This window comes from Myotis nattereri, assembly GCF_964212035.1.
Source record: "Myotis nattereri genome assembly, chromosome: 8".
Taxonomy (NCBI): Eukaryota; Metazoa; Chordata; class Mammalia; order Chiroptera; family Vespertilionidae; genus Myotis; species Myotis nattereri.
This window is the reverse complement of record NC_138083.1, coordinates 19,111,769-19,132,243: the sequence shown is the minus strand read 5'-3', so window position 1 is coordinate 19,132,243 and position 20,475 is coordinate 19,111,769. Positions and strand designations below refer to the sequence as shown.

Sequence of the window (20,475 nt, the reverse complement as noted above, 5' to 3'; positions counted from 1 at the left end):
CATATATGGGGCAAGTTATGGAGGTTTGAGTATTTTGGACAATTACAGTTAAGATCACAGCTCCCTGTTCTTATAAAATGAGAAAGTTGATATGAAAGTTGGGAATCTTTCTTATTCCAAATGTTGATCCAAACATCAGGCTTTTAAATCCTTTGATTTGTTTGAGGTGCAAAAAAAAGGCTTTAATTAAAATACTTTTCAAAATTGTCTAGAAAAAAGTGCTGGTTACTGGTTTACTGATAAGCTGCTTGTCATTCTTTCATCCTGAATTTCTTGTTTTACTATTTGCAATGCTTTTAGTGACTGTGTTTATTAACAGGCCTCTTGAAAAGCATTGCAGGCCCAAGGTTGGCCTACTCAGGAATCAGCCATGTAGCTAGAACCAGGTATTTGGTCAGGGAGTTTTAGAAAGTATTTTCTGTGGTTTTAGCTTGGACATGTGATACAACTTGGTTTAACCACCACGCCGGGCAGGTGCACATCTGTCTGTGTCATACGTGCTATGGCAAGAATTTCAAGCAGTGTGCAGAGATATAAACATCTACCAACATTTCACTCTTATTCCAGAAATTGGAAGATGTTAGTTACCTATATTTCTATGTAGGGCAAGTTTTGAGAGTCTTATTATATTCCTGCGGTGGGGCCCAAGAATCCTACTAAAGAAGCATTCCAGGTCATTCTGATGCTAGAGTTTGGAACCTCAGCTGACATTGGTAAGAAATAAAACTGCAGAGTACTCTGCTTTTCAAGAGTTAACACATGACAAAAATGTGTGTGTGGAAAGCTTAGGGTTTATCCAGGGAGTATTCTTTTGCCCTAATTTCTATTGGCAGCAGATAAAGCCACTACTAATAGAAATACAGAATTTGACTGTGAAGTTTGTTATTTCAGAGAACATTAATCTGAGAAAACAGTGAACACAATGGCTTGAATAATAGAATTAGGCTTAGTTGAGTGGTTTCTTTTGCAGAACTACCCAGAGTACTGGCTTGGTCAACACATAGGAAGTGCAGCTTCTGGTTCTTGACTGTTTTGTTGTTCTGTGAACTGTCAGAGACTGGATATGTCCAAGGACACATACATCACTTCCTCATTATTTGGGGGCATTTCTGAAATAAAACAGTCTCCAAACAAGCTCCGGTAAAAGGACCACTAATTACATTGTGGCTGGGGTGGGGTCCAGGAGCCAGGCTCACGTATAATTTGAGCTGTTTGGCTGGCCAGGGCTCTCCTTGGGCTCTGCCCAGTTCCAGAAGGGTAGCAGAAAGGGGACTTACCCAGCCTATAGCCAGTGCCCTCAGAAGCCAGCATGAGAGGTCAAATAACTTGCCTAAGGTCACAAAACTCATGAGTAGCAGAACCAGGGCAACTAGGGCCTCTTGTTTTCTGGTCCTTAGCGCTTCCCCTTGAATCCCTGGGGAGTTCTTCATTTCTAACCTGGATTTCTAAAGTTAGATCTTATTCAGTGCCATGATGTGACTTGAACTGGGAAGGAAAACACAATTCTTTTGGGCTTTGAATCTTGTTAAACCCAAATCTGAAAGAGGCTCAGAGAGAAGGCATTTGTGGAGTGTGTCTAGTCCCAGCTCTGCTTGTTGGTGGTCTAAGAGATTTTCAACCTATGCTGCGAGAATTTTTAAAACGTGTCAGTGCCCCAGGATTTAGGGGCACTGACCTCTTTTCCCTTAGATTGTAAAAAAATGACAATAGCCATCTGGTGTGTATAAATCAAAATTATACCTGTTTTTGTCAGGTCAGCAAAAATCTGTTTTTCAGTGTGCCACAGAGTTTTAGGAATTAGTGTATGTGTACCAGGGGATGGGAAAGGTTGAAAATAGCTGGTCTAGATGAGCAGTAGCACTGCGCCCAGGCCGTGGCCTCAGAGGCCAGGCTCTGGGAGAGCAGTGCTTCCTGTTAGCAGGCCAGCCAGTGCCTTGTAGTTGGCTAATGCTCCAACTCAGCCTGGCTGATTCCTGCCTCCACACAACTTCATTCCAAGTGACTACAAAGCCAGGGCTCCAGTGCTGTAGGGGTGTCGCGCTGTACTTGCAGGCCAGGAGAGTGGCCAGGACAGTGAGCCAGGCTCCCACGTCAGTTCCATATGGTGGGACGCCAGGGGGCCTGTCAGCTTCTTATGCTGCAATCTGCTCCCACACCTTCCTGATTGTCTCTCTTCTCCTTCCCTAGCCTGATGAAGCCTTGCCCAGGAACAGCCCTAGTGACAAGGCCCGACTGAAGCCTGGCAGGTTGCCTGGCAAACTTGGGCTCCCTCTGCTGGCCTGGGAGGTGCCACTGCTGGGCCTCGGGGCTGCTTAGTCCTTGCTGGGTTGGAGGGAAGGCCTGATGATGGGCCCTCAGAGCTTGAGCTCCAGGTAACATTTTCCTGAGTCTCACAGGGCCCACACTCTGCACTTTTACCTCCTCCCCACAGGCAGACACTGGGTCCCCACCAGGTGGTTTGAGAAGGGAATAGGGAGTAACCAGAACCCAAAGGCAGCCATTTGGTACCCCCAGGGTTTCTTGTCCTTTCCCTGAGGTGCTCCCATTCCTGTGCCTTCAGAGGGCATCTGCTCAGCATAGTTCTCACTTCTGCACTCAGTGGGGCAGGGTGGGGAACTTAATGGAAATGCAGGCCCCCAGGCCCACGGAGGAAACTTATCAAGGCCCAAAACATTGACCTTACGTAAGGGTGGGAGGACAAGTTGTGCCGCACAGGGCCAGCCCTCCTGTGCTAATAAGCCTCTGCTCCTGTGGCACAGGCCACACAGAAGGTACAGTGTGAGGGGCCACAGGTTCATGGGGCTCAGTGCCACTCTTCATGGGGTCTGAACATGCCAGATGGCATTCTCCCTCCAAATGACCCCCAGGCTGCATGATGTACTGCCAAGCATTAGAGATGGGTTTGTAACCTGCCTGCCTTTTGCTTGGTGAGTTACCTTCTTTTCATTGGGATTGTTTGCAAAATGGGAGGTTCACCTCCCATGGGAACTAAAAGATTCACCAGAGCGCCAGGTGTTAATAATGGTCACTTCTTCCTGCTCAGTCTCCTGGCCAGGAACCATGACAGCCATGTCCCAAGTGCTGTGTGCTCCCCTCTGCTTCAGCCCCCTCAAGTTCTAGAATAGGTACAATTGTCTTCTCTTGTCTAAAAAACTTACGGCCTTGCCTGTCCAGACTGTAATCTGTCCCCTCAGCCTGAACCCTTCTTTCCTTCCCCTGACAAATGCCTTCTGGTCTGGTTAACTCCAGCTCCAGCTTAGGCTCACTTCTCGGGAGCCTTCCCAGAATTTCCAGCTCCCTGTTGCCAGTATGAGTGCAGTGCACAACGCCACAGCACAAGGAGGTGGCCCACAGACAGGCGCTCCAGGAGAGCTGGGACCACGACTTGGCGTGCAGGTTAAGGTCAGCACTGCCCGGCCCCGGCAGATGCTCAGTGTGTGGGGGCTGAAGGCAGTGAAAGGATACACAGTGCAATACTTGCCAAGGTCTTGAGGTTCTCATGACAACTGTGCCAGAGGAGTCTAACCCACCAGCCGAAAGGTTGCCTCCTGGGAGCCCATCCCCTCTGGCTAGCTGGACCTGCTATCCAAGTGCTCACTCCCCAGCCAAGCTCAGCCAATGAGACCCCCTCCCAGGGTGCTGAGGGTTGGGAGATGGACATGGGATAGTGCTTGGTGTTCAGGCAGCCCCTTGACAGAACTGGCTGACATCTGCCTCGAACCCAGGCTGCTCAGTTTCACCTTCCATTCCTGGAGTATTTCAACCCCTCCTGTGACTCAGCCTCTAAATCCATTTTTTGCTTAAGCTACAGGTTCCTATTTCTTACAAAGTCTCCGACACACCTCTTGGCCCAATGGTTTTCTGGACCATGCTGTCTTGGGCCACAAAGGACACAGGGGGTCGGGAGGATCCCAGGAAGTCTCAGCTGGCTGCTCCAGCCGTGGTCTGCCCCTCTTGAGATGGATGTTTGTTCAAGCCCCAGCCAGACGGACAGAGACCCTCTTATTCACTCAGAGCTCATAGCACACAGCAGCCTAGGCCACCCACAGCCCTGCTCAGGTAACCTCAGCTCCTCAAGGGTGGGGACCACAGAAAGTGTACCTGGCATCCAGGGTCTGCTCCTCCTGCCTGGTGGGCACTGGGGCCTGGGAGGCACAGTGGGGAAAAGTGCTGGGGACATGGAAGCAGCACATTTCATCCCCACTTTAGGCCGAGCTGCCAATTCCCTGACGTCAAAGGAACCAAGAACCACACTCCTTCTCTCCTAAGGGATCCAGCCCCTCTTCATTCCTCAGTCCGGGCCCAGAGCCAGCAGGGAAGCCCCAGCAGAATAGCAGACGAGACCGCAGTGCCGGGCGACAATGTTGGTTTTAATGATACAACATCCAGGAGGTCCATATCAGTTCTGGTTGGCAACTTCTTCCAGGGGTGAGGGGCTGCTGCCTTGCTGGGCTGGGCCGGGCCCCTCCAGTCTGTGCCACAGCCTTTGAGACTCACCACCTGGTCTGCCCGCCTCCCGGCCCCCGACCCATTGAAAGACAAAACAATTGCACTGATCTCGACATACAGACAGCCAGAGGTCCCGGCCTCCCCAGCACACACCCGGGGTCTGTCACAGCTGATAAGGGCTTTGGTGTCTGCTCTGTGGTGGTCCAGGGCTGATCCTGGGGAATAGTGTTTATCGAATGTGACGGGTTCTTTTACAAACGGGGGGTCTGGTCTGGAAGATCTACTTCTGTGGTTCTAAGAGACTGTCTCTAATGGCTTCTCTCAGAGCCACTGGAGTTGGGCCTGGATAACGCTGTGTTGGTTTGTGTATTTGTAAGGAATGTATAAGGCATTTTGGTAAGTTGAACAGTAACTTCTTTTTCCACAGAGGAGACTCAGACAGAGGTGCCCTCCTTTGAGCTGCTACCGTCGTCCTGTGAACAAAAGGCAGAGGGAGGGTGAGTGTAGTGCCAAGGAGCCAAGGAGAACACTAACCCCAGCTCCTAGGGACCTCCAGTCCCCCGGGGTTAACCCTCCACACCCCTCCACGCCCTTCGGAGAATACCCAGCACATCAGAGAACCAGAGCTGACTCCTGGGGCTGGCGGGGACGCCTTAGGGTTGGTGGGAGCTGAGGGTTCCAAGTTTGGGTGAGCACCTTGATCCCACAGGCCTTAGGCTGGCTGTGGGGGTCAGAGACTGCTGCTCACCAGAGACCCATGGGTGCTGCGCATCCTGATGCTACCCTTCAGAAGTCTGTCCCCATGCCTTCTGCCCCAGGTCCGTGACTCCTTTTGGTCCTGCATCCAGGAGTCCTGGGCCTCCAGCACAGGCCCAACCCTTCCCAGCAGCCCTTGAGAGCCAGTGGCCCTGCATGGTCAAGACACTCACTGATTTGTCCAGCTGCTCCTGCAACTTCTTCACTGTCTCTTTCTCCTTTGCCAGCTGCTCCTGGGACGTCTTCAAAAGCCCCTGTAATTTGGTGGCTGCACGTCCCAGGTCACTCGTTAACTTCTTCTCTTTTTCTAGTCTCTCCTGTGCATCAGAGGGTTGAAGGGGATTAGCCTGCACACTGGGGAGGTAGGAGGGTGCGGTCTCCTGCTCACCAGACAGACTGTGATGATCGGGAGCGGACAGATTAGTTAGGCCTGTGACTACCAGTACTGCCAGCTGTGACTGGGATGTTCTGATGTGCACTGGACAGATGTGGCTGCTAAACACGTGCAATATGGTCACTGCGACTGAGGAACTGAACTTTAAGTTGTGTTTCATTCAAATTTAAATAGCCACAGTGACTAGTGGCTGGCGTATATGACACTGGAGGTTTAGGGACTACCCCCCCCAATGACCGAGTTAGGCTGCATCTGCCCAAGGGGCTGCAGGATGGCTCCTCTCCCATTCCCGCTCTAGGTGGTGACAATGGGAAGCCAGTGCCCAAGCCTTGAGCAGAGCTGCCCTTCTACCTTCAACTGTGTGGCTGCTTCTGCTTCTGCTGAGTCCAAGGCGCTGGCACGGAGCTTCTCCAATTCCTCCTGTAGCCGGCACGCTGCATTCTGAGCCTTGGCAGAGAAGGGGCAGAGGGCTTACGGCATGGGGTCGGGGAGTCGCCTCACAAACCCTCAACTAGCCCAGTTGGGATGGAAGGGCACCCAGCATGATGGGACAACAGTTCCAGCGGGTGGACATGAGGCAGGTGAGCAACTGCACAGAAACAGCCCCAAGGGTGGGACCATTCAGGCTTGCAACCACCTGCCTGGGCCACACCCTCCACCATCCCCAACACAGCTGATGGCTCAGGGCCCCCAGCAGGACCTCACCTCCTCAAACTCAGCTGTGAGCTGCTGCCGCTGCGTCTGCTCATCCTCCAGGATGGCTTCTGTCCGCTCCAACTGCGTCTTCAGCTGTGTGGAAACACCCAAACATCCTTTGGGAACCTGATGAAGGACCCTCTTGGGAGCCCAGGGCTCCTGGGAAGGTTGAGACCTGGAGGCTCCACCTTCTAGCTGCTGCTAGTGTTGCTGCCTCTCCCTGCCTCTGCCCAGCTGGAGTGGCCTCTGCCCACCAGCCAGCCTACCAAGTCGATTCCAAAGCTCCCCCTTATAGGGACATGGTGCCTCAGCCTCTGGGTACAAAAGCTGATGTGGCTGAAGGGAGATGCCGGTGGGACCTCTGCTGACCTTTAATGAGGCCCACAGACAAGGATGCCTGCGAGCCGCTGGCCAAGCCTAGCCCCACAGCAGTCTCCCCATCCAGCAACCAGCCCACTGCCACTTTGGTGACGGGCCCTGCCTCCTGGCGAGAGCTCTTGGCGGCACCTACTTGGGTCAAAAGTTGGACAGCAAGCACCCTATTAGTGATGCCTCAGCAAGGGCCACAGTGCGAGATCAGACCTAATCACAGGCCTGGCTTCCCCTCCTCCCTCTTCCATCCCCCTCTGCACATGTTGTTAGGATCAAACCTCTAACACCCCGCCTGGCACCTTCCCTGCCCTTCATCTGCTCTGTGGCTTCCTCAGAGCCTGGATGACCCACTCCCGGTATCGGGGCAGAGGGCTGGGGAGGGCAGGCAGTGGAGGCTGCAAGTAGCAAGTGTTTAGCCAGAACAGAGGCCTACTGTCCCTGCACTCCAACTGGGGTGGAGGAGCCCGGGGGTGGTTAGTGACAGACATCTGAGGACCAGCTCACCGCCCTAACCTCGACAGGGTCCTGCTCTGCTGGGGGGGCCTCTGGAGACCCAGCTACGTCACCATCCTCTACGTGGCTCTTCATCTCACTCAACTGCTGCCTGACCTGAAACGGGAGGGGTGGGTTTGTGCAAATGCCCAGCACACATACAGACCCCCTTGGGAGGGCTGCAGATGCTCTCAACAGCCAAAGACCCTCAGAGCACTTGGTTTGGTTACTGTGACCTGTAACCAATGAGAGGCCTGGGCTGGCCTGACCCATGTGTTCTCCAAGACCAGCCGGCACAAAACCCTCCCCAGGAGCAAGGTGACCCCTGGTGGACACAAGGCACACACAGTGGAGGGACTCAAAAGGGAGAGGCGCTGAGAGGCTCAGCATGCATCACACTGCCTAGGTCCTGGATTCCTTCTGGACATAGACCTGTTCAGAGCCCTTTATGGGGTCTAGAGAAGATTACAAGAGGACACTCTTGTCTAATAAGGTTCCGCTACCCCTGAGCTCCACTGCTGGGGGCAAATGACACGTTATAGTGGTCCCCAAGCCCTCAGACCATTGAGCTCAGATCTCAAGAGGCAACAGCATCATCACCATGAAGCTCAGATAATGGTTCCAGTTAAGGGGTATAGGTGGGCCCTTGGCCAAGTTTTCCAGGAGACATGGGTGGTCTCAGACACCCCAAGTGTGGGCCCTGCTCCCTGGCTTCCTTCCCTTCCTCCCAACAACCCCTAAAGGCAGAAGCCAAACTGCCTGGGCTAAGGAGCACTCAGGGGCGTTTGCTCCACACGTGCCCCCAGCCTGGGCAGTGCCCCAGGAGCCTACCACCCGGATCTTGCTTTAGGAAGTGGTCCTTGGGCTCAGGCGGTGACTCCGTCTGGATGATACCCACTCTCTGGTGCAATAGTCCCAGGTAAGGCCCCCAGGGAGTCGGGACTATGTGCACCATGCAGAGGCTGCAAGCTCGGCAGATGCTGCTGTAGGAATGGCAGCCCATGCCTGAGACCGGTCCCCTCACAGAAACCCAGACACATCCATTTGTGTTCAAAATCTCCCAATTTCTGTCAGCTGGTTCAGAATTTTTAAAACGACCATGTAGATAAAACCACATGCCTGTGACCTTACAGGCTGCTATTTGCAGCCCCAGCCCTGGAGTTGGTATTGGGACCAGTGGGCTCACCTCTGTAAGGCTGACTGACAGGGAGTGGGGGCTGTGATCAGACACCAACACTGAAAACTGGGAGGGCCCAGAGGCCAAGTGCACACAGGGAGCTCTGAAAGTCTGCTTCTACTGCCAGGCGCAGAGCAGGCCTCCCCGCCGTGGGCTGGACAGAACTAGCCTCGGCCTCTGCTGCAGTGAGAAAAGGCCTGAAGTCCCACAGAGGGCAAGGCCTGTGCTGACAGCCGGGGGCAGACGAGCCAAGCCCAGAAGCTCCAGGTAGCACTGGACTCGGGCAGACCTCCCTGAACACCCAGCCTGCCCCAGGAGACACGGGAAGTGGGTCCCAGCAGCCACAGGCCCAGCTTAGAGGTTTGAGCTAATGTGCAAGGAGCCCCTTTAAGCACAGCCCAATCAAAGCCTGGCCCAAACACCTTTGACAGGATGTAAAAGCGGGACTGGAAATTAATCTCACACACACACACCCTCCACGTCTCATGCCGCTGCCCCACCCCATGTTCACTCACCAGGGCAAGCTCATTGCTCTGTTTCTGGGCTTCACTCTTGGCTGCATCCAGCTGAGACTGAGATTCTAATAAAAGTTGCCTCAACTTGAGAAGTAAACAGACCCAGATGATGCGGGCAAAGGATGGAGAAGAGAAAATCAGCGCCTGTAAGTTAACACCTAAGCACAACCTACTACATCCCTGTAACCCAGACCCCTAAGAGCATGCAGGGCACAGTGAGCACACAGACGCCCAGGCCTCCGGCAGCTCCTGATTCCTTTCTGAAGACTTAGGAAAAGCCGGCATTCATAGTCTATCTCGTCTGGAGCTTTTGCAAACGTTTATGGACTGTCTCTCAAAAAAAGGCCAAAATTTTGAGATCAAACCAGAATTGGGGTGCCAGTTTTGTGCTTTCTGCTTCAGAAGTCAGAAAACAGTATCAGATTTAAATCCATTTTCCCCAGAATGGTGTCACCAAGCCAGGTGGAGAATTCTCTCACTGCTCAACCATCCCAGCTTCACCCCTGCCCTGTCGGTTGGCCCAAGGCCTAGAGCAGCGGTTCTCAACCTGTGGTCGCCACCCCTTTGGTGGTCGAACGACCCTTTCCCAGGGGTCGCCTAAGACCATCCTGCATATCAGATATTTACATTACAGTTCATAACAGTAGCAACATTACAGTTATGAAGTAGCAACGAAAATAATTTTATGGTTGGGTCACAACAGAAGGAACTGTATTTAAAGGGCCAGAAGCTTGAGAACCACTGGCCTAGAGCAAAGCCAGAGAACTGTGAATGAGAGCTGCTGAGAAGAAGCCTCTGGGCAGGCCGGGACCCTGGGGAGACTCACCCCCGCCACCTCCTGCGCGTAGCTCTGGCACTCGGCGCTAGCGGCTGCCATGTGCTTCTCCAGCTCTGCCTCCAGATGCGAGGTGTGCTCCCTCACCTGGACACGCAGATGCACATGTCAGAGGCCGAGAGTCAGCCAGCGGGGAACAGGGTGATGGGCGACAGATGGCTGGCCCTGAGATAAGGGCTAAGAGAGACCTCCACAGCCCGACGACTATGGAGCCAATCAAAGCCGGGCAGAAACAAGACCATGGCAACAGAACCCCTTCCTAAAAATTGTTCCCAAGCTCCAGTGCTCCTGGGTCTGTGTTCTCAGCCCTCAGCAGCTGGGGAGAGGAGTGTTCACAGTGACTTGCTGGGTGGATACCAGGAGTACCCTCTTGAAAGCCAGGGCTGACAGTATGTCTCCCGAGGGCAGTGGGCCCACATCCCACGCCTCAGAAGGCCACTGCAGAAGCCACTGCTCACCAGAGCTGGGCATTCTGCAAATGGCCCATGTGGTCTCAAACGGCTCAGGCTGTAAAAGGCCCTCATTAAGGAAAAGCAGGGCTGATAAGATCCCCTGGCCACTCAAGACACATGGTCCACAGGGGAAATAACTAAGGTAGCCTCGTAATGACGTTTCTCAGTAATAAGGAAAGTAGTCCTCTAACCCTCCATACGCACCTGATCTGAACTTTCAAGTTCTCCTTTTAGCTTCTCTACAATCTCTTCAAGATGTTTCACTGTGACCTGTGACTACAAGGCAAGAGGAAGGCATGTGTCAAACTTGAGCCCCATCTCTCAGGAAGCCCAGTGGTGCCCGCCCACTCTGAGCATGACCCCACAGCCTCTTCCTGGAGGTGAGCAGTGGGAAAGGTGGTCTCCTTGAGGTTGAGGACGTATCCGTCATTCTGCAACTGCCTATAAATATGGCATCACCAAAACCCAGCAAACGTGACTCCTGTCTCCCAAATGATGCCAGCGGCTTTCCCCCTGGGTTTGACCCAGCTGTCTTTCTTAAGGAAGTTACGTTTGGATTCCTAGGAAGGTGGACCCCTGGAGCGATGCTCCCGTCACTGGGCCCTGGCGCGGGTCAGAGGGCCTTGTACCTTCTGGAGCTCCTCCTCCGTGGTGCTGACTCTGGCCTTCCACACCTGCTCCTCCTCCTCCACACTCTTCTGCAGGTGTCTGAGCATACCCTCCTGGGGGGACAGGCAGTGAGGCAGGGCCCTCTCTGTGGAGGCCCACCCCACGTAAACACACCACCGAGTCTTCCTGTCCCTCAGTCCCTCTGTGATGACTGCCTGACTGCCGGCGTCGCCGTGCTCTGATTTGGTCAGTCAGCGTCACGTGGGGAACAAGATGGGCCACAGTCCGGGAGTGGGGCCCCCTGGCAGGTGTGTGAACAAAGTCTGTGGGCCGCACATGGGAATGAGGCCTGTGACCCAAATGAGGCCACAGGCCTCCCTCGTCTCGGCTGAGTCTGACAACCGCGCACCCTTCGTGGCCCGGCATGAGGAACACAGGATGGGCCCAGCACTTTCCCTGGAGCCAGAGGCACAGCTTCAAGCAGCTGTCAGCCGAATGGTCCCGCCTTCCTTTCCCTTCCCAGACTGTTCCTGGTTTTGACCAAGTCTCTCTGTCCCCTGAGAGCAGCCCCAAACCTTCATCCCCGCCCTCTCCACAGCTTGGGAATCATGAAGACCTGGGCGTCTTCCTCATCCCTCTTACCATTCAGCCAGTGAAATAGGGCCCGACTGGGAGTGACTTGCCCCAAGTCCCACAGAGCCTGCATCTGAACCCAGGGCTCTTGTCCATAACACCCTGCCTCCTGCTCTGCAGGCCCAGAAAGCTCTTTCCTGGAAGCCCCTTGGCGGGACACCCAGCCAAAAGCCTCGCCAGAGGCCCAGCCCTCGTGCCTTACTGTCTCTGCCAGGATGGTGCGGTACTGGTCACACTCGGCCTGCAGGCTGCTCTGGGTCTCCTCAGCCTCCCTCAGCTTGGAGGCCAGGTCCTAAGGGCAGAGGGCAGTACAGGGGTCGCTGAGCCAAGCACAGAGGTTTCTCCCAAGGCCTGATGAAACCAAAACCCCCTTCCTGCGGACAGGAAAGCAAGGGGCAGCCCCGCGAGGGCCTGTTGATGCCATGCTTACCGAGGGCAGCTCTGTGTTCACGGGCGGCTGCTTCAGCAGTTCTGGGCCTTTCTCTTTGAGTTCTTGGAGCCACTCAGTGTAATTCTACAACGAAAATGTGCAAAGGGAGCTCAGTGGCTTTTTAAAAAATATATATATTTTATTGATTTTTTTACAGAGAGGAAGGAAGAGGGATAGAGAGTTAGAAACATCAATGAGAGAGAAACATCGACCAGCTGCCTCCTGCACACCCCCCACCAGGGATGTGCCCGCAACCAATGTACATGCCCTTGGCCAGAATCGAACCCGGGACCCTTGAGTCCGCAGGCCGACGCTCTATCCACTGAGCCAAACCGGTTAGGGCTCAGTGATATTCTTGATGAGCAGTGGGGTCTGAGGGAACAGCCCCCTCCTTTTACCTGGTGGGCTGAGTTGGAAAATGCTGGGAGCAGAGCCAGCAGCGCCTCCTTGGTCTGTGCCTCCGTCAGCGTGAGCTGCTTTTCGGATTCCTCCTGCAGGGGGGAAGGCGATTCTCAGACATGAAGGTTTAGAGTAAATCCCGGGAGGGTGTCCCCAGAAATGCTGGGGTTTCCACCCCAGAAAGGGGAGGGAGGAGGGTCAAAGGAGGAGGTGGGCAACTTGTGGGGTTGATTGAGGGGTGGTGTTTAACCTTAGTGGCCAGTCCTCTATTTTAAACAGATTCCGCTCTAAGGAAGGGAGACAGCAGGCTGGCCCATGTGGCAGATAGGGGTTAATCAACACCTCTCCGCAAAGACTCAGGCTAAACCAGTTGTTGATTTCCGGGGGGTACGTACACACTATGGGGAGGGTGGGGTCCAAGCTGCTGTGAGAGATGACAAGGAGGCAAAGAGAAGATGTATCTCCCAGTAGCCACGAAAGTTAGGAGCTACTGCTGGCCAGGGGTGGCGGGACACCTGGCAACAGTGGAGGGAGAATCAGTATTCCCACTTTGCCTTGTGCCGTGGGCCATGCCGCACTCAATCAGCGGCCCCAGTGGTCCTCCTTGAGTCTCCTCTTCAAAGCATGAAGGACCAACATAGCTATAAAGCGAAGCCTAGGACAGCAGCGTCCCCTGGAGACAGATAGTATCCCCTCTCTGCACCCCGTGGGGGTGGCCACAGGAGATTTCTGGCTAAAAGACAGTTTTTCTAATAACCACAGCAGCTGGACCTACTGCCACAGCCGCACTCTCCACACGCCTGGGCTCCAGGGGCAGCACGAGGCGCCGCACAGCTAAGAGCTGTGACTGGTGTTCTGCAACGTGCACATGGAGGACGGCCCATGGACACCAGCTTGACCACAGCGCCCACATGGTCTGGAAGTCTTAGAAGCAGACCCTTCTTGTCTCACCAGTGACCCAGAGACAATGCCTGCCACAGACCCCCCCACCTTATGACCACCATTCAGGCCCCCCGTCTTGGGAGTTGGAAGCCAGAGCCAGTGGACCCAGAGGCCAGCTCTTGTCTTTATCTGGCTGCGTGACCACAAGCAAGTCAGGTGACATCTCTAGTCATAGATTCTGTATTTGCCACAAGTAGACCAGGCAGGCTCAGGTCACCCTGGGGAGTCTAGGTACAGCTGCCACAATGGGACCTGAGGCCAGCCCTCCCCCTCCGTCTCAGGGGCACATTCATGAAGTCACTGAAAGGTCCTGAAAACAGGGCAGACATGAGACACAATACAGCACTGGCTCCCAGCTCAGGGCTTCAGAAGTGATGTGAGGGCCCCGGACACTGAGATGCCTGCATTCTCCCCAACCCGGGTTGCACAGAACCCAGGACCAACGTGGACTTCAGGGCCTGAGTGCTGCCAAAGATGTCTCTCCCCTCTGTGACTTACTGTAGGGAGCAATCACAGAACCTACTGCACCATGATTTCAGAGGGCCTGAGAGAGCAGCAGGATCAGACAAAATACCAGGGTTTCGAAGACAGCCCAATGTTGAACTCACGGCCTTCATGGCCCATCTCTGCCCCCTGATGGCAAAGAGCCCAGGTGAGAAAGGCAATCAGAAGTACATTTACACCTGTTCTCTTAGGGAGAGCTCAAGGAAGGGAGGGAAGGAGGACGATGCGGGAGCCGGGCACATGTGCTGCCCTCGAGGAGGACCCGGGTGCGGATCTCTGAGATGCACCAGGGCCGAGGCTGTGCTGCATGCAGTTGGTGAGTTTTGCGTTTGGCTAAACTACACAGGTGCTGTTGACTGAGTCTTCACCAGCCGGCTCGCCGGAGGCTGGGACTGACCTTGGCCTGGGTCAGGGAGCGCAGCTTCTCTTCGAAGGCTCTCTCGGCTGAGGCCAGGGCCTCCATCGCCTTCCAGTTCTTCTCCCGGAGGTCCTGGGGGAAGACGTGGAACAGTCAGCAGCCAGGCGGGGCAGCAGCTGCACCTCCCCCAAGAGCTGCCCTCGAGGATCTCAGTGGAGCAGAGCCTCCCGACCCTGTTCTGCACCCCACAGGAGGCCTGCAAAGGGACAAAGTGCCCTCTTCTTGGGCCACGCCCACTGGGCTTCTCTGGGGCAGATAACACAAGGCCCAGGTGCTGCAGCCCACTGTGGGGTGGCTGTGGCATAGCATGAGGAGGGTGAGCATCTTTTCAGGGAGATTCTATTCTGGAGGAGGGAGGGCCAGCCTGGCTCCTAAGAAAAAAGAGGTTCCTGTCACCAAACAGTAAGCACTGACCCCTTGGCTGGCTCTGGCCAAGCCAGGCACATGAAGGTACAAGGGGAACCTCCTCTGGGGACAGCAGACAGGGCTACCCGAAACGGGCTCTGTGAGGTGGTGGGTGGGCAGCCGGGTGAGGATACAGCCAAGGATCCTCTGCTCACTGCCTGCCCTCCTTCCCCGCCCCCCGCCGCCCCGCCCCACCCCACACACACAGTAGAGGAACTGCCACATCCCCTTTTCCTGACATTAGCCTCAAGATGACTGACCATGTGACCCTGGGAAAGTGGCCAATCAGCACATCTCTGTCCTCATGGGGGTTCCATGTACGGACACATGACCCAAGCTGATCTAATGGGGAGTCTACCCTGGGACTCTGGATGGACCCCAAAGGCAGGCTTTCAGCAGTGAGTAGCACAAGGGGATGTAAAGAGGCAGCTAGCCCCACCCCTCCTCTGCATACACATGCCCAATACTCACATTGTTCTTCACTTTCTGCTGCTCAACCGCCTCCTTGAGGTTGGTGGCCTCCTTTTCCAGACATGATACCTGGGACTCCAATTCCTTGAGGCTGAAAGGAATTAGTGGGGTCACTGTGGGCTCTGAAGGCACACAACGCCCATAGTCTTGTCTCGGGAGGGACCCTTCCTCCTCTGCCTGGGTGCCCACCCTAGCCAGGAGCACCTCCCACTCCTGACCACCTCCCAGGGCACAAACTTTTAGGAAAGACCAAACTGCCACCCGCTCCCCTCACTCACCCTGAGTGCCCAGGGATCAGGGTGCAGGCCTCAGAGGCCACCAGAGTTCCACTTGGTGACTATGGCCACAGAGACTGCAGGGGTCAGAGCAGCCACAGGGGCCAGAGCAGGGACGGGCCCCGACAGTAGGGCTTTCAGGGAAGCTTTTTCTTCTAATGAACCAAGCCCACTGCCTGGTTACATGGCTCTTGATCAACCTGGTCCTGCCCTGTCCCCACTGAACTTGTCAGCTGGCCCTTCTGAGAGGACACCTGAGCTAGAAATTCATGTGGTGCCTGCACACCCAGAGACTCAGCACCGCTATTCTCGGCAGCTCACTGTGTAAAGCCGGACCATCCTTTATCCAAAACCTAACTCTGCTGGGACCCAAGGACTCCTCCTGCAGTCTGTGCCCCTGGTGCGACCCCCAGACACCACAGGGTTGGCAAGATGTAGGCCTCAACTTTTCACCCTTCTTCCAGATGCAATGGCCCAGTGGGCTTTGTCCAATCTCATCCTCTAGAAAGTGAAATGCTGACACTATAACTGTACAAGCTGTTCCAAGGAACGGGCTTCAAATGGACACTTGGATATGTCACCTTGTGCATTAAGATTTACGACTGGGCCCTGGCTGGTGTTTCTCAGTGGTTGGAGCATCAGCCCACACCATGCACTGAAGGGTCACCAGGTTCGATTACTGGTCAAGGGCAATCCCTGGCCTCAGTCGGGGACGTGCAGGAGGCTACCAATCGAGTGTCTCTAACACATCAATGTTTCTCTCTCTCTTTCTCTCTCCTCCCTCCTTCCCTTTTACTCTCTCTGAAAAACAATGGAAAAAAAAAATACCCTCAGGTGAGGATTAAAAAAAAAAAAAGATTTAGGACCAAGAAGGCCCCAGGGACAGAAGCCCCACCAAGGACCTCCTGCCAGAAGAGGCTGCCACGGCCACCAGGGGGGGACATACAGATTTGTACTTCTTATTGTGGGCAACAACCAAAAACATTTTGATAACCACCCTAGGAATTCACTGTGGCCGGAATCTGACTTTAAAATACAACAGCAAAAGCCTAAACAAATACAATCTCTCTGTTCCAACAAATACCATGAGAAACAAAGATCCTCCAACCTTTCTGGAAAAGGAAGTTGGAGAGGGTTTGGTTCTGGGTTCTGCAAGGCATTTTGGGCCTTCTGGGCTATTGGCTTCCTTCCCCAGCCCCCAAACCCTGAAGCCTGAGGCCAGGGAACATGGGCCATGGGCTAGGAGGTACAAGCAGATGACTCACTGGTAGCAGCAGCCAGAGCAAGGGATATCCTCCATGATTCACCCCCACATGGCTGTTCTGTGGATCCCTGGCCACAGCAGCCAGGGCCTACCTCCTGAGCCTCTGGGCATCTCCTGAGGGACACATACCCCAGATATGACAGTCCCAAGGACTCTGGCCCTCTGGCCTGAGCCGCCTCACCCAGATGTGGGCTCTGGCCTTAATAACAGCAAACAGAGCCTGAGCACCGCCTGGTGCTGGGCCAACACAAGGGAAAACAAGGTCTGCCAGCAGTGAAATGACTCTTCAACTTGGTAGCTCTGAACTGTACTGACGTCCCAAATCTGCGCAAAAAGCCTGGGCCGCCTCCCAGATCCTCCATTCAGGGTGTGCAACCATCTTTCTATTTGATTTATGACTTAAGTCTCTAAAGTCTGCCGACCAGCTAGCCCCTCCCAATCGAGAGCTGGATAGATGGCAGGAGGTGGCCCTGTTGAGGCACCTGGCACTCTACACAGATCAGTTTTTCTTTTTGAGAGAAGGCAAGGAGCTACTTGCAAGGCTGCCTTCTTTCCTGACCAGGCCTATCCTGTCACTGGAGGGATGGAGAAAGGCAGGGGCCTCTGAAAGGGGCTCCTTCCAGGGAAGCTGTGTGCCCCACTGAAGGCCCTGGCTCCCAGGGTCCTGGGCCACCCTGTGCTGAGGCTGCAGCCTTCCACCTCCACTTACCGTGCCTGCTGCTGGTCGGCCTCCACTTGGCTGGCCTGGAATGAGAGACAGAGAGCTTCTTAGTCACTGTGAGTCTCACTTCACTTGGCAACTGGTGTGTGTGGGGGGCGGGGGAGGGAGTGGGGGGGCGGGATTTGCTCTCGTAACTCTACACAGTGGTGGTGGTGGTGGCGTCCAGGTCAGAACTCGATGGCATTCTCCCTCCCCTCCTGTCAGCCCCAGGAAGGAAGTGCCAGCTGACCTGGGCATCCTGGGCCTGGCCTGCCTCCAGCAGGGCTTCGATGGACCGGATTCTCTCTGTGAGCTGTGAATTTTCTGCCCTGGACTCCTTGAGCTGCCCGTGTAGACCACTCAGCTCCTCGCACTTGCTCTTCACCTCCGCCTCGGAGGACTGTAATTTGCTGTGCAGCTCTGGGCCAGAAAGGGAGCAAGGGCAGGTCAGGGGCAGCAAATGCCGGGCTGGACACCATGCCTGCCCTTCAGCACACTGGCACCGAGGACTCCTTCCCTTGCCTCCTCCCTGTGCCTGGAGTTTAAGGCTTACTTCTGACCCCTGGGGCATCTCATTAGCTATTGGACAAAGTCACACCTCGGCTTTGTTCTCGAGGACTTGTTAGGGTGAATAAAAGGCCCTCAGAGCACTCAGGGAAAAATGCTGAAAATCTAGAATGGATTTCAGTTGCAGTTTCTAAAAATTGGTTCTCTATGAGGCTGGCTTATTTTAGCTGAGACTAAGGGCAGGGGTCTGCTGGGGGTGTCCTTCCTTGATGACCTCAGATAAGTCCCATGGTTCTAAATGTCATCCATGTGTCTATGACTCTGCAAAGTCCCCAAGCTCTGGTCTCATCCCCACACCAGGCTCAGCGCCTGACACTTCCAAATGAAGCTCTGCTTAGGAACCCAAATCTAGCACCAACCTTCCCATCTGGCTGCTCTGCTTTCCTGGGCTCCTGCCTCTCATCTTCCAGGCCTATGGATTCTACATCCACTGTCTGCCGAGTCCATCCTTCCCTCACAAGCACCTCTGTGACTGGGCCCAGCACTATTTCCTTTTGGCCTGAATGACTGCAAGAGCCTCATTCCTGGTCCCCTGGATCACTCTTGCCCCTCCAGTCCATTCTCAACCCAGCATCAAAGTATCCAGAAGTGCAAATGGAACCATGCCATCCCCCAAACTCTCTGAACCCTTCCATCACTGAACACAGCACCCAAACTCTTCACAGGGAGGGTCACCCATCTGGCCCCACATTGCCCACTTGCTTGCTTTCTTCAGTCACTTGCTGACTTTCTATTTCTTGTACAGGCTAAGTTCAAGTTCCCATTTGCAGGGGTCCTTTGCTTACCATACTGCCCCTTCCTTCCATCATCCATATCTCAGCTTAAACACCTGCCCCTGCCCCAACTGCCCAATCTAAAGCCACACCTGGCGAAGGAGGGGTCAGCAAACCGAGCCTAGGGGCCACCCATTTTTGTAAATAAAGTTTTATTGAAACCTAGCCAGACCTGTCTGTCTATATAATGTCTGGAGCTGCTCTACACTATGGCAGCAAAGCTGAGCAGTTGTGACAGATACCATCTGGCTTATAGAACCAAAAATATTTACTATCTGGCTCTTCACAGAAACAGCTGCCAACCCTGCTCTAGGTCATGCTGTCTATTTGAAATCTAGAGAGCACAGACTGTCTGACCTGTTGACATGTGTCTATCTACCTATGTCTCTCCTGCTGGAACATTGCGCAGATGCCCACGGCTTCACCCCTGGCCATGCCCTGGGCACCCACAGCAGTGTTCAGCCCATGGCAGTCGCTCAGGAAATACTGAGCAAGTGACCAATGGAGCTGTCGCGGACACTGTCTGTTCTTTCTCTAGGGGCCCTGGGTGCCCCCGACTCTGCCATCCCCTCCTGATTGTGAAGCAGACCTGTGAGCACAGGGGAACCATAGACCCACCTTCCAAACCTGGCCTCTTGAGCTAACTGAGCCAGGAGAACCAGAAAGGTCCAGAAGAAGTCAGCTGAGAAAGCCAGCAATGCCCTCAGGAGCACCTCGGCTCCCCCACAGCAAACAGGAGACGGCAGCACCTTCAGCCATCACCCAGCCCTCAAAGGCTGCCCCCCCAACCCCCCGTCCTCCCCACACCCTGCCTTTATAAGCTCCACCGCTCACCCAGCCCTCACAAACTCCACCCCAATCTGGCTCTCCCACGGGGGTGAGCCTCACCCCTGCACCTCATCTGTGCCCTGACTGGGTACAATCCCTGACTCACAGACTAACAGGACTAGCTCACTTTATGGTTCAAGGTGTGCAACCATAAAGACCTTAACCACCCCGCCTAGGCCTCTAAACCAAGCCTCGCCCTCACCAGCCAGCTGCTGCTGCTGCTGCTGGGCCTTCTCAGCATCTGCCCGGAGACTGGCGTGGCTGGTCTGCGAGCGGCAGAGCTCCCGGCTGACCTCGTCCAGGCGCTTCTGCAGGGCTTCCTCACTCTCCTTGTGAGACGCCTGGGGAGTGGGCAGAGGGAAAAGGTCCATGAGGATACAAAAGGGAGGCCAGACCCTCAACTAGCTCTGAGGTCACACAGAACACCCTCCCATCCACCCCGATGACCTTTATAAAACCCGCCTGAATTTCTCAAGTCAGTTCATCCATGGGTAAAGCCAGGAAGGAGCCCATGCCCACCGAGCCCTTGAAGAGCTGGCTCAGGATGAAGGAACCTCAGGTGAAAGATAGTCACAAAAAGGAAAAACCCCATTCTCATTTCAGCATGGCACAGAGATGCTTCCTACAACAGAAACCCCCAGTCTAACGTGGAGATTTCCTGAGTGGGCCTTCGTACAAATCACATTTACTGAGCTCTTTTTCTGTGCAAGGCACTGTTCATGTGCCACATGGTTAATCCTCAGCCACCGAAAACAGGTACTACTGTCATGCCTATGTTACAGATGGGGAATCCAAGCCCACAGCAGGCACCAAGGGCCTCAATGTCAACACCATGCCCTGGTCTCCCTCACCACCAGTGGCCAGCCACTCCCAGAATTTTTGGTATCAAGAAGGGAAAGAATGGACCCCTTGGTGTGGCCCAAGGCTGAAAACAGTGCCTGAGGCCTGAAAGGGCAGGAGCTGCTCGGAGTCTGGGGTTTACTGACAAGAGCCAGGCCCAGGCCTTGGCCCCAGGATCCTTAGAAATGGCACGTGGAATGGCAACACCCTGGTCACTAGGGCAGTGGTTATAGCACCAGACCATCTGGGAGCCTTTAAAACAGTCACAGCCATTCCTGC

The 20,475-nt window shown here is 54.6% G+C and overlaps 1 protein-coding gene across 2 annotated transcripts in view; it reads right to left on the bottom strand.

Annotated features, from left to right (window-relative positions):
- Nucleotides 1-4,259: 4,259 nt before the first annotated feature.
- The window catches only part of RRBP1 (ribosome binding protein 1), a 71,658-nt gene continuing 55,442 nt past the window's right edge, over nt 4,260-20,475 (bottom strand). The window contains exons 8-24 of one of the 2 annotated variants that reach the window (XM_081096972.1): nt 19,559-19,697; nt 17,439-17,608; nt 17,198-17,232; nt 14,950-15,040; nt 14,053-14,145; nt 12,209-12,301; nt 11,811-11,894; nt 11,583-11,672; nt 10,768-10,860; nt 10,343-10,414; nt 9,678-9,773; nt 8,852-8,935; nt 7,181-7,276; nt 6,305-6,388; nt 5,951-6,046; nt 5,379-5,522; nt 4,260-4,922 (exon numbers count right to left, since the gene is read on the bottom strand). In XM_081096972.1, the coding sequence (XP_080953098.1) occupies nt 4,884-4,922; nt 5,379-5,522; nt 5,951-6,046; nt 6,305-6,388; nt 7,181-7,276; nt 8,852-8,935; nt 9,678-9,773; nt 10,343-10,414; nt 10,768-10,860; nt 11,583-11,672; nt 11,811-11,894; nt 12,209-12,301; nt 14,053-14,145; nt 14,950-15,040; nt 17,198-17,232; nt 17,439-17,608; nt 19,559-19,697 (1,599 nt within the window). In that variant the 3' untranslated portion in view covers nt 4,260-4,883. Of the gene's footprint in view, nt 4,923-5,378; nt 5,523-5,950; nt 6,047-6,304; nt 6,389-7,171; nt 7,277-8,851; nt 8,936-9,677; nt 9,774-10,342; nt 10,415-10,767; nt 10,861-11,582; nt 11,673-11,810; nt 11,895-12,208; nt 12,302-14,052; nt 14,146-14,949; nt 15,041-17,197; nt 17,233-17,438; nt 17,609-19,558; nt 19,698-20,475 lie in introns of both variants that reach the window. The other variant, XM_081096971.1, reaches the window with a different exon arrangement.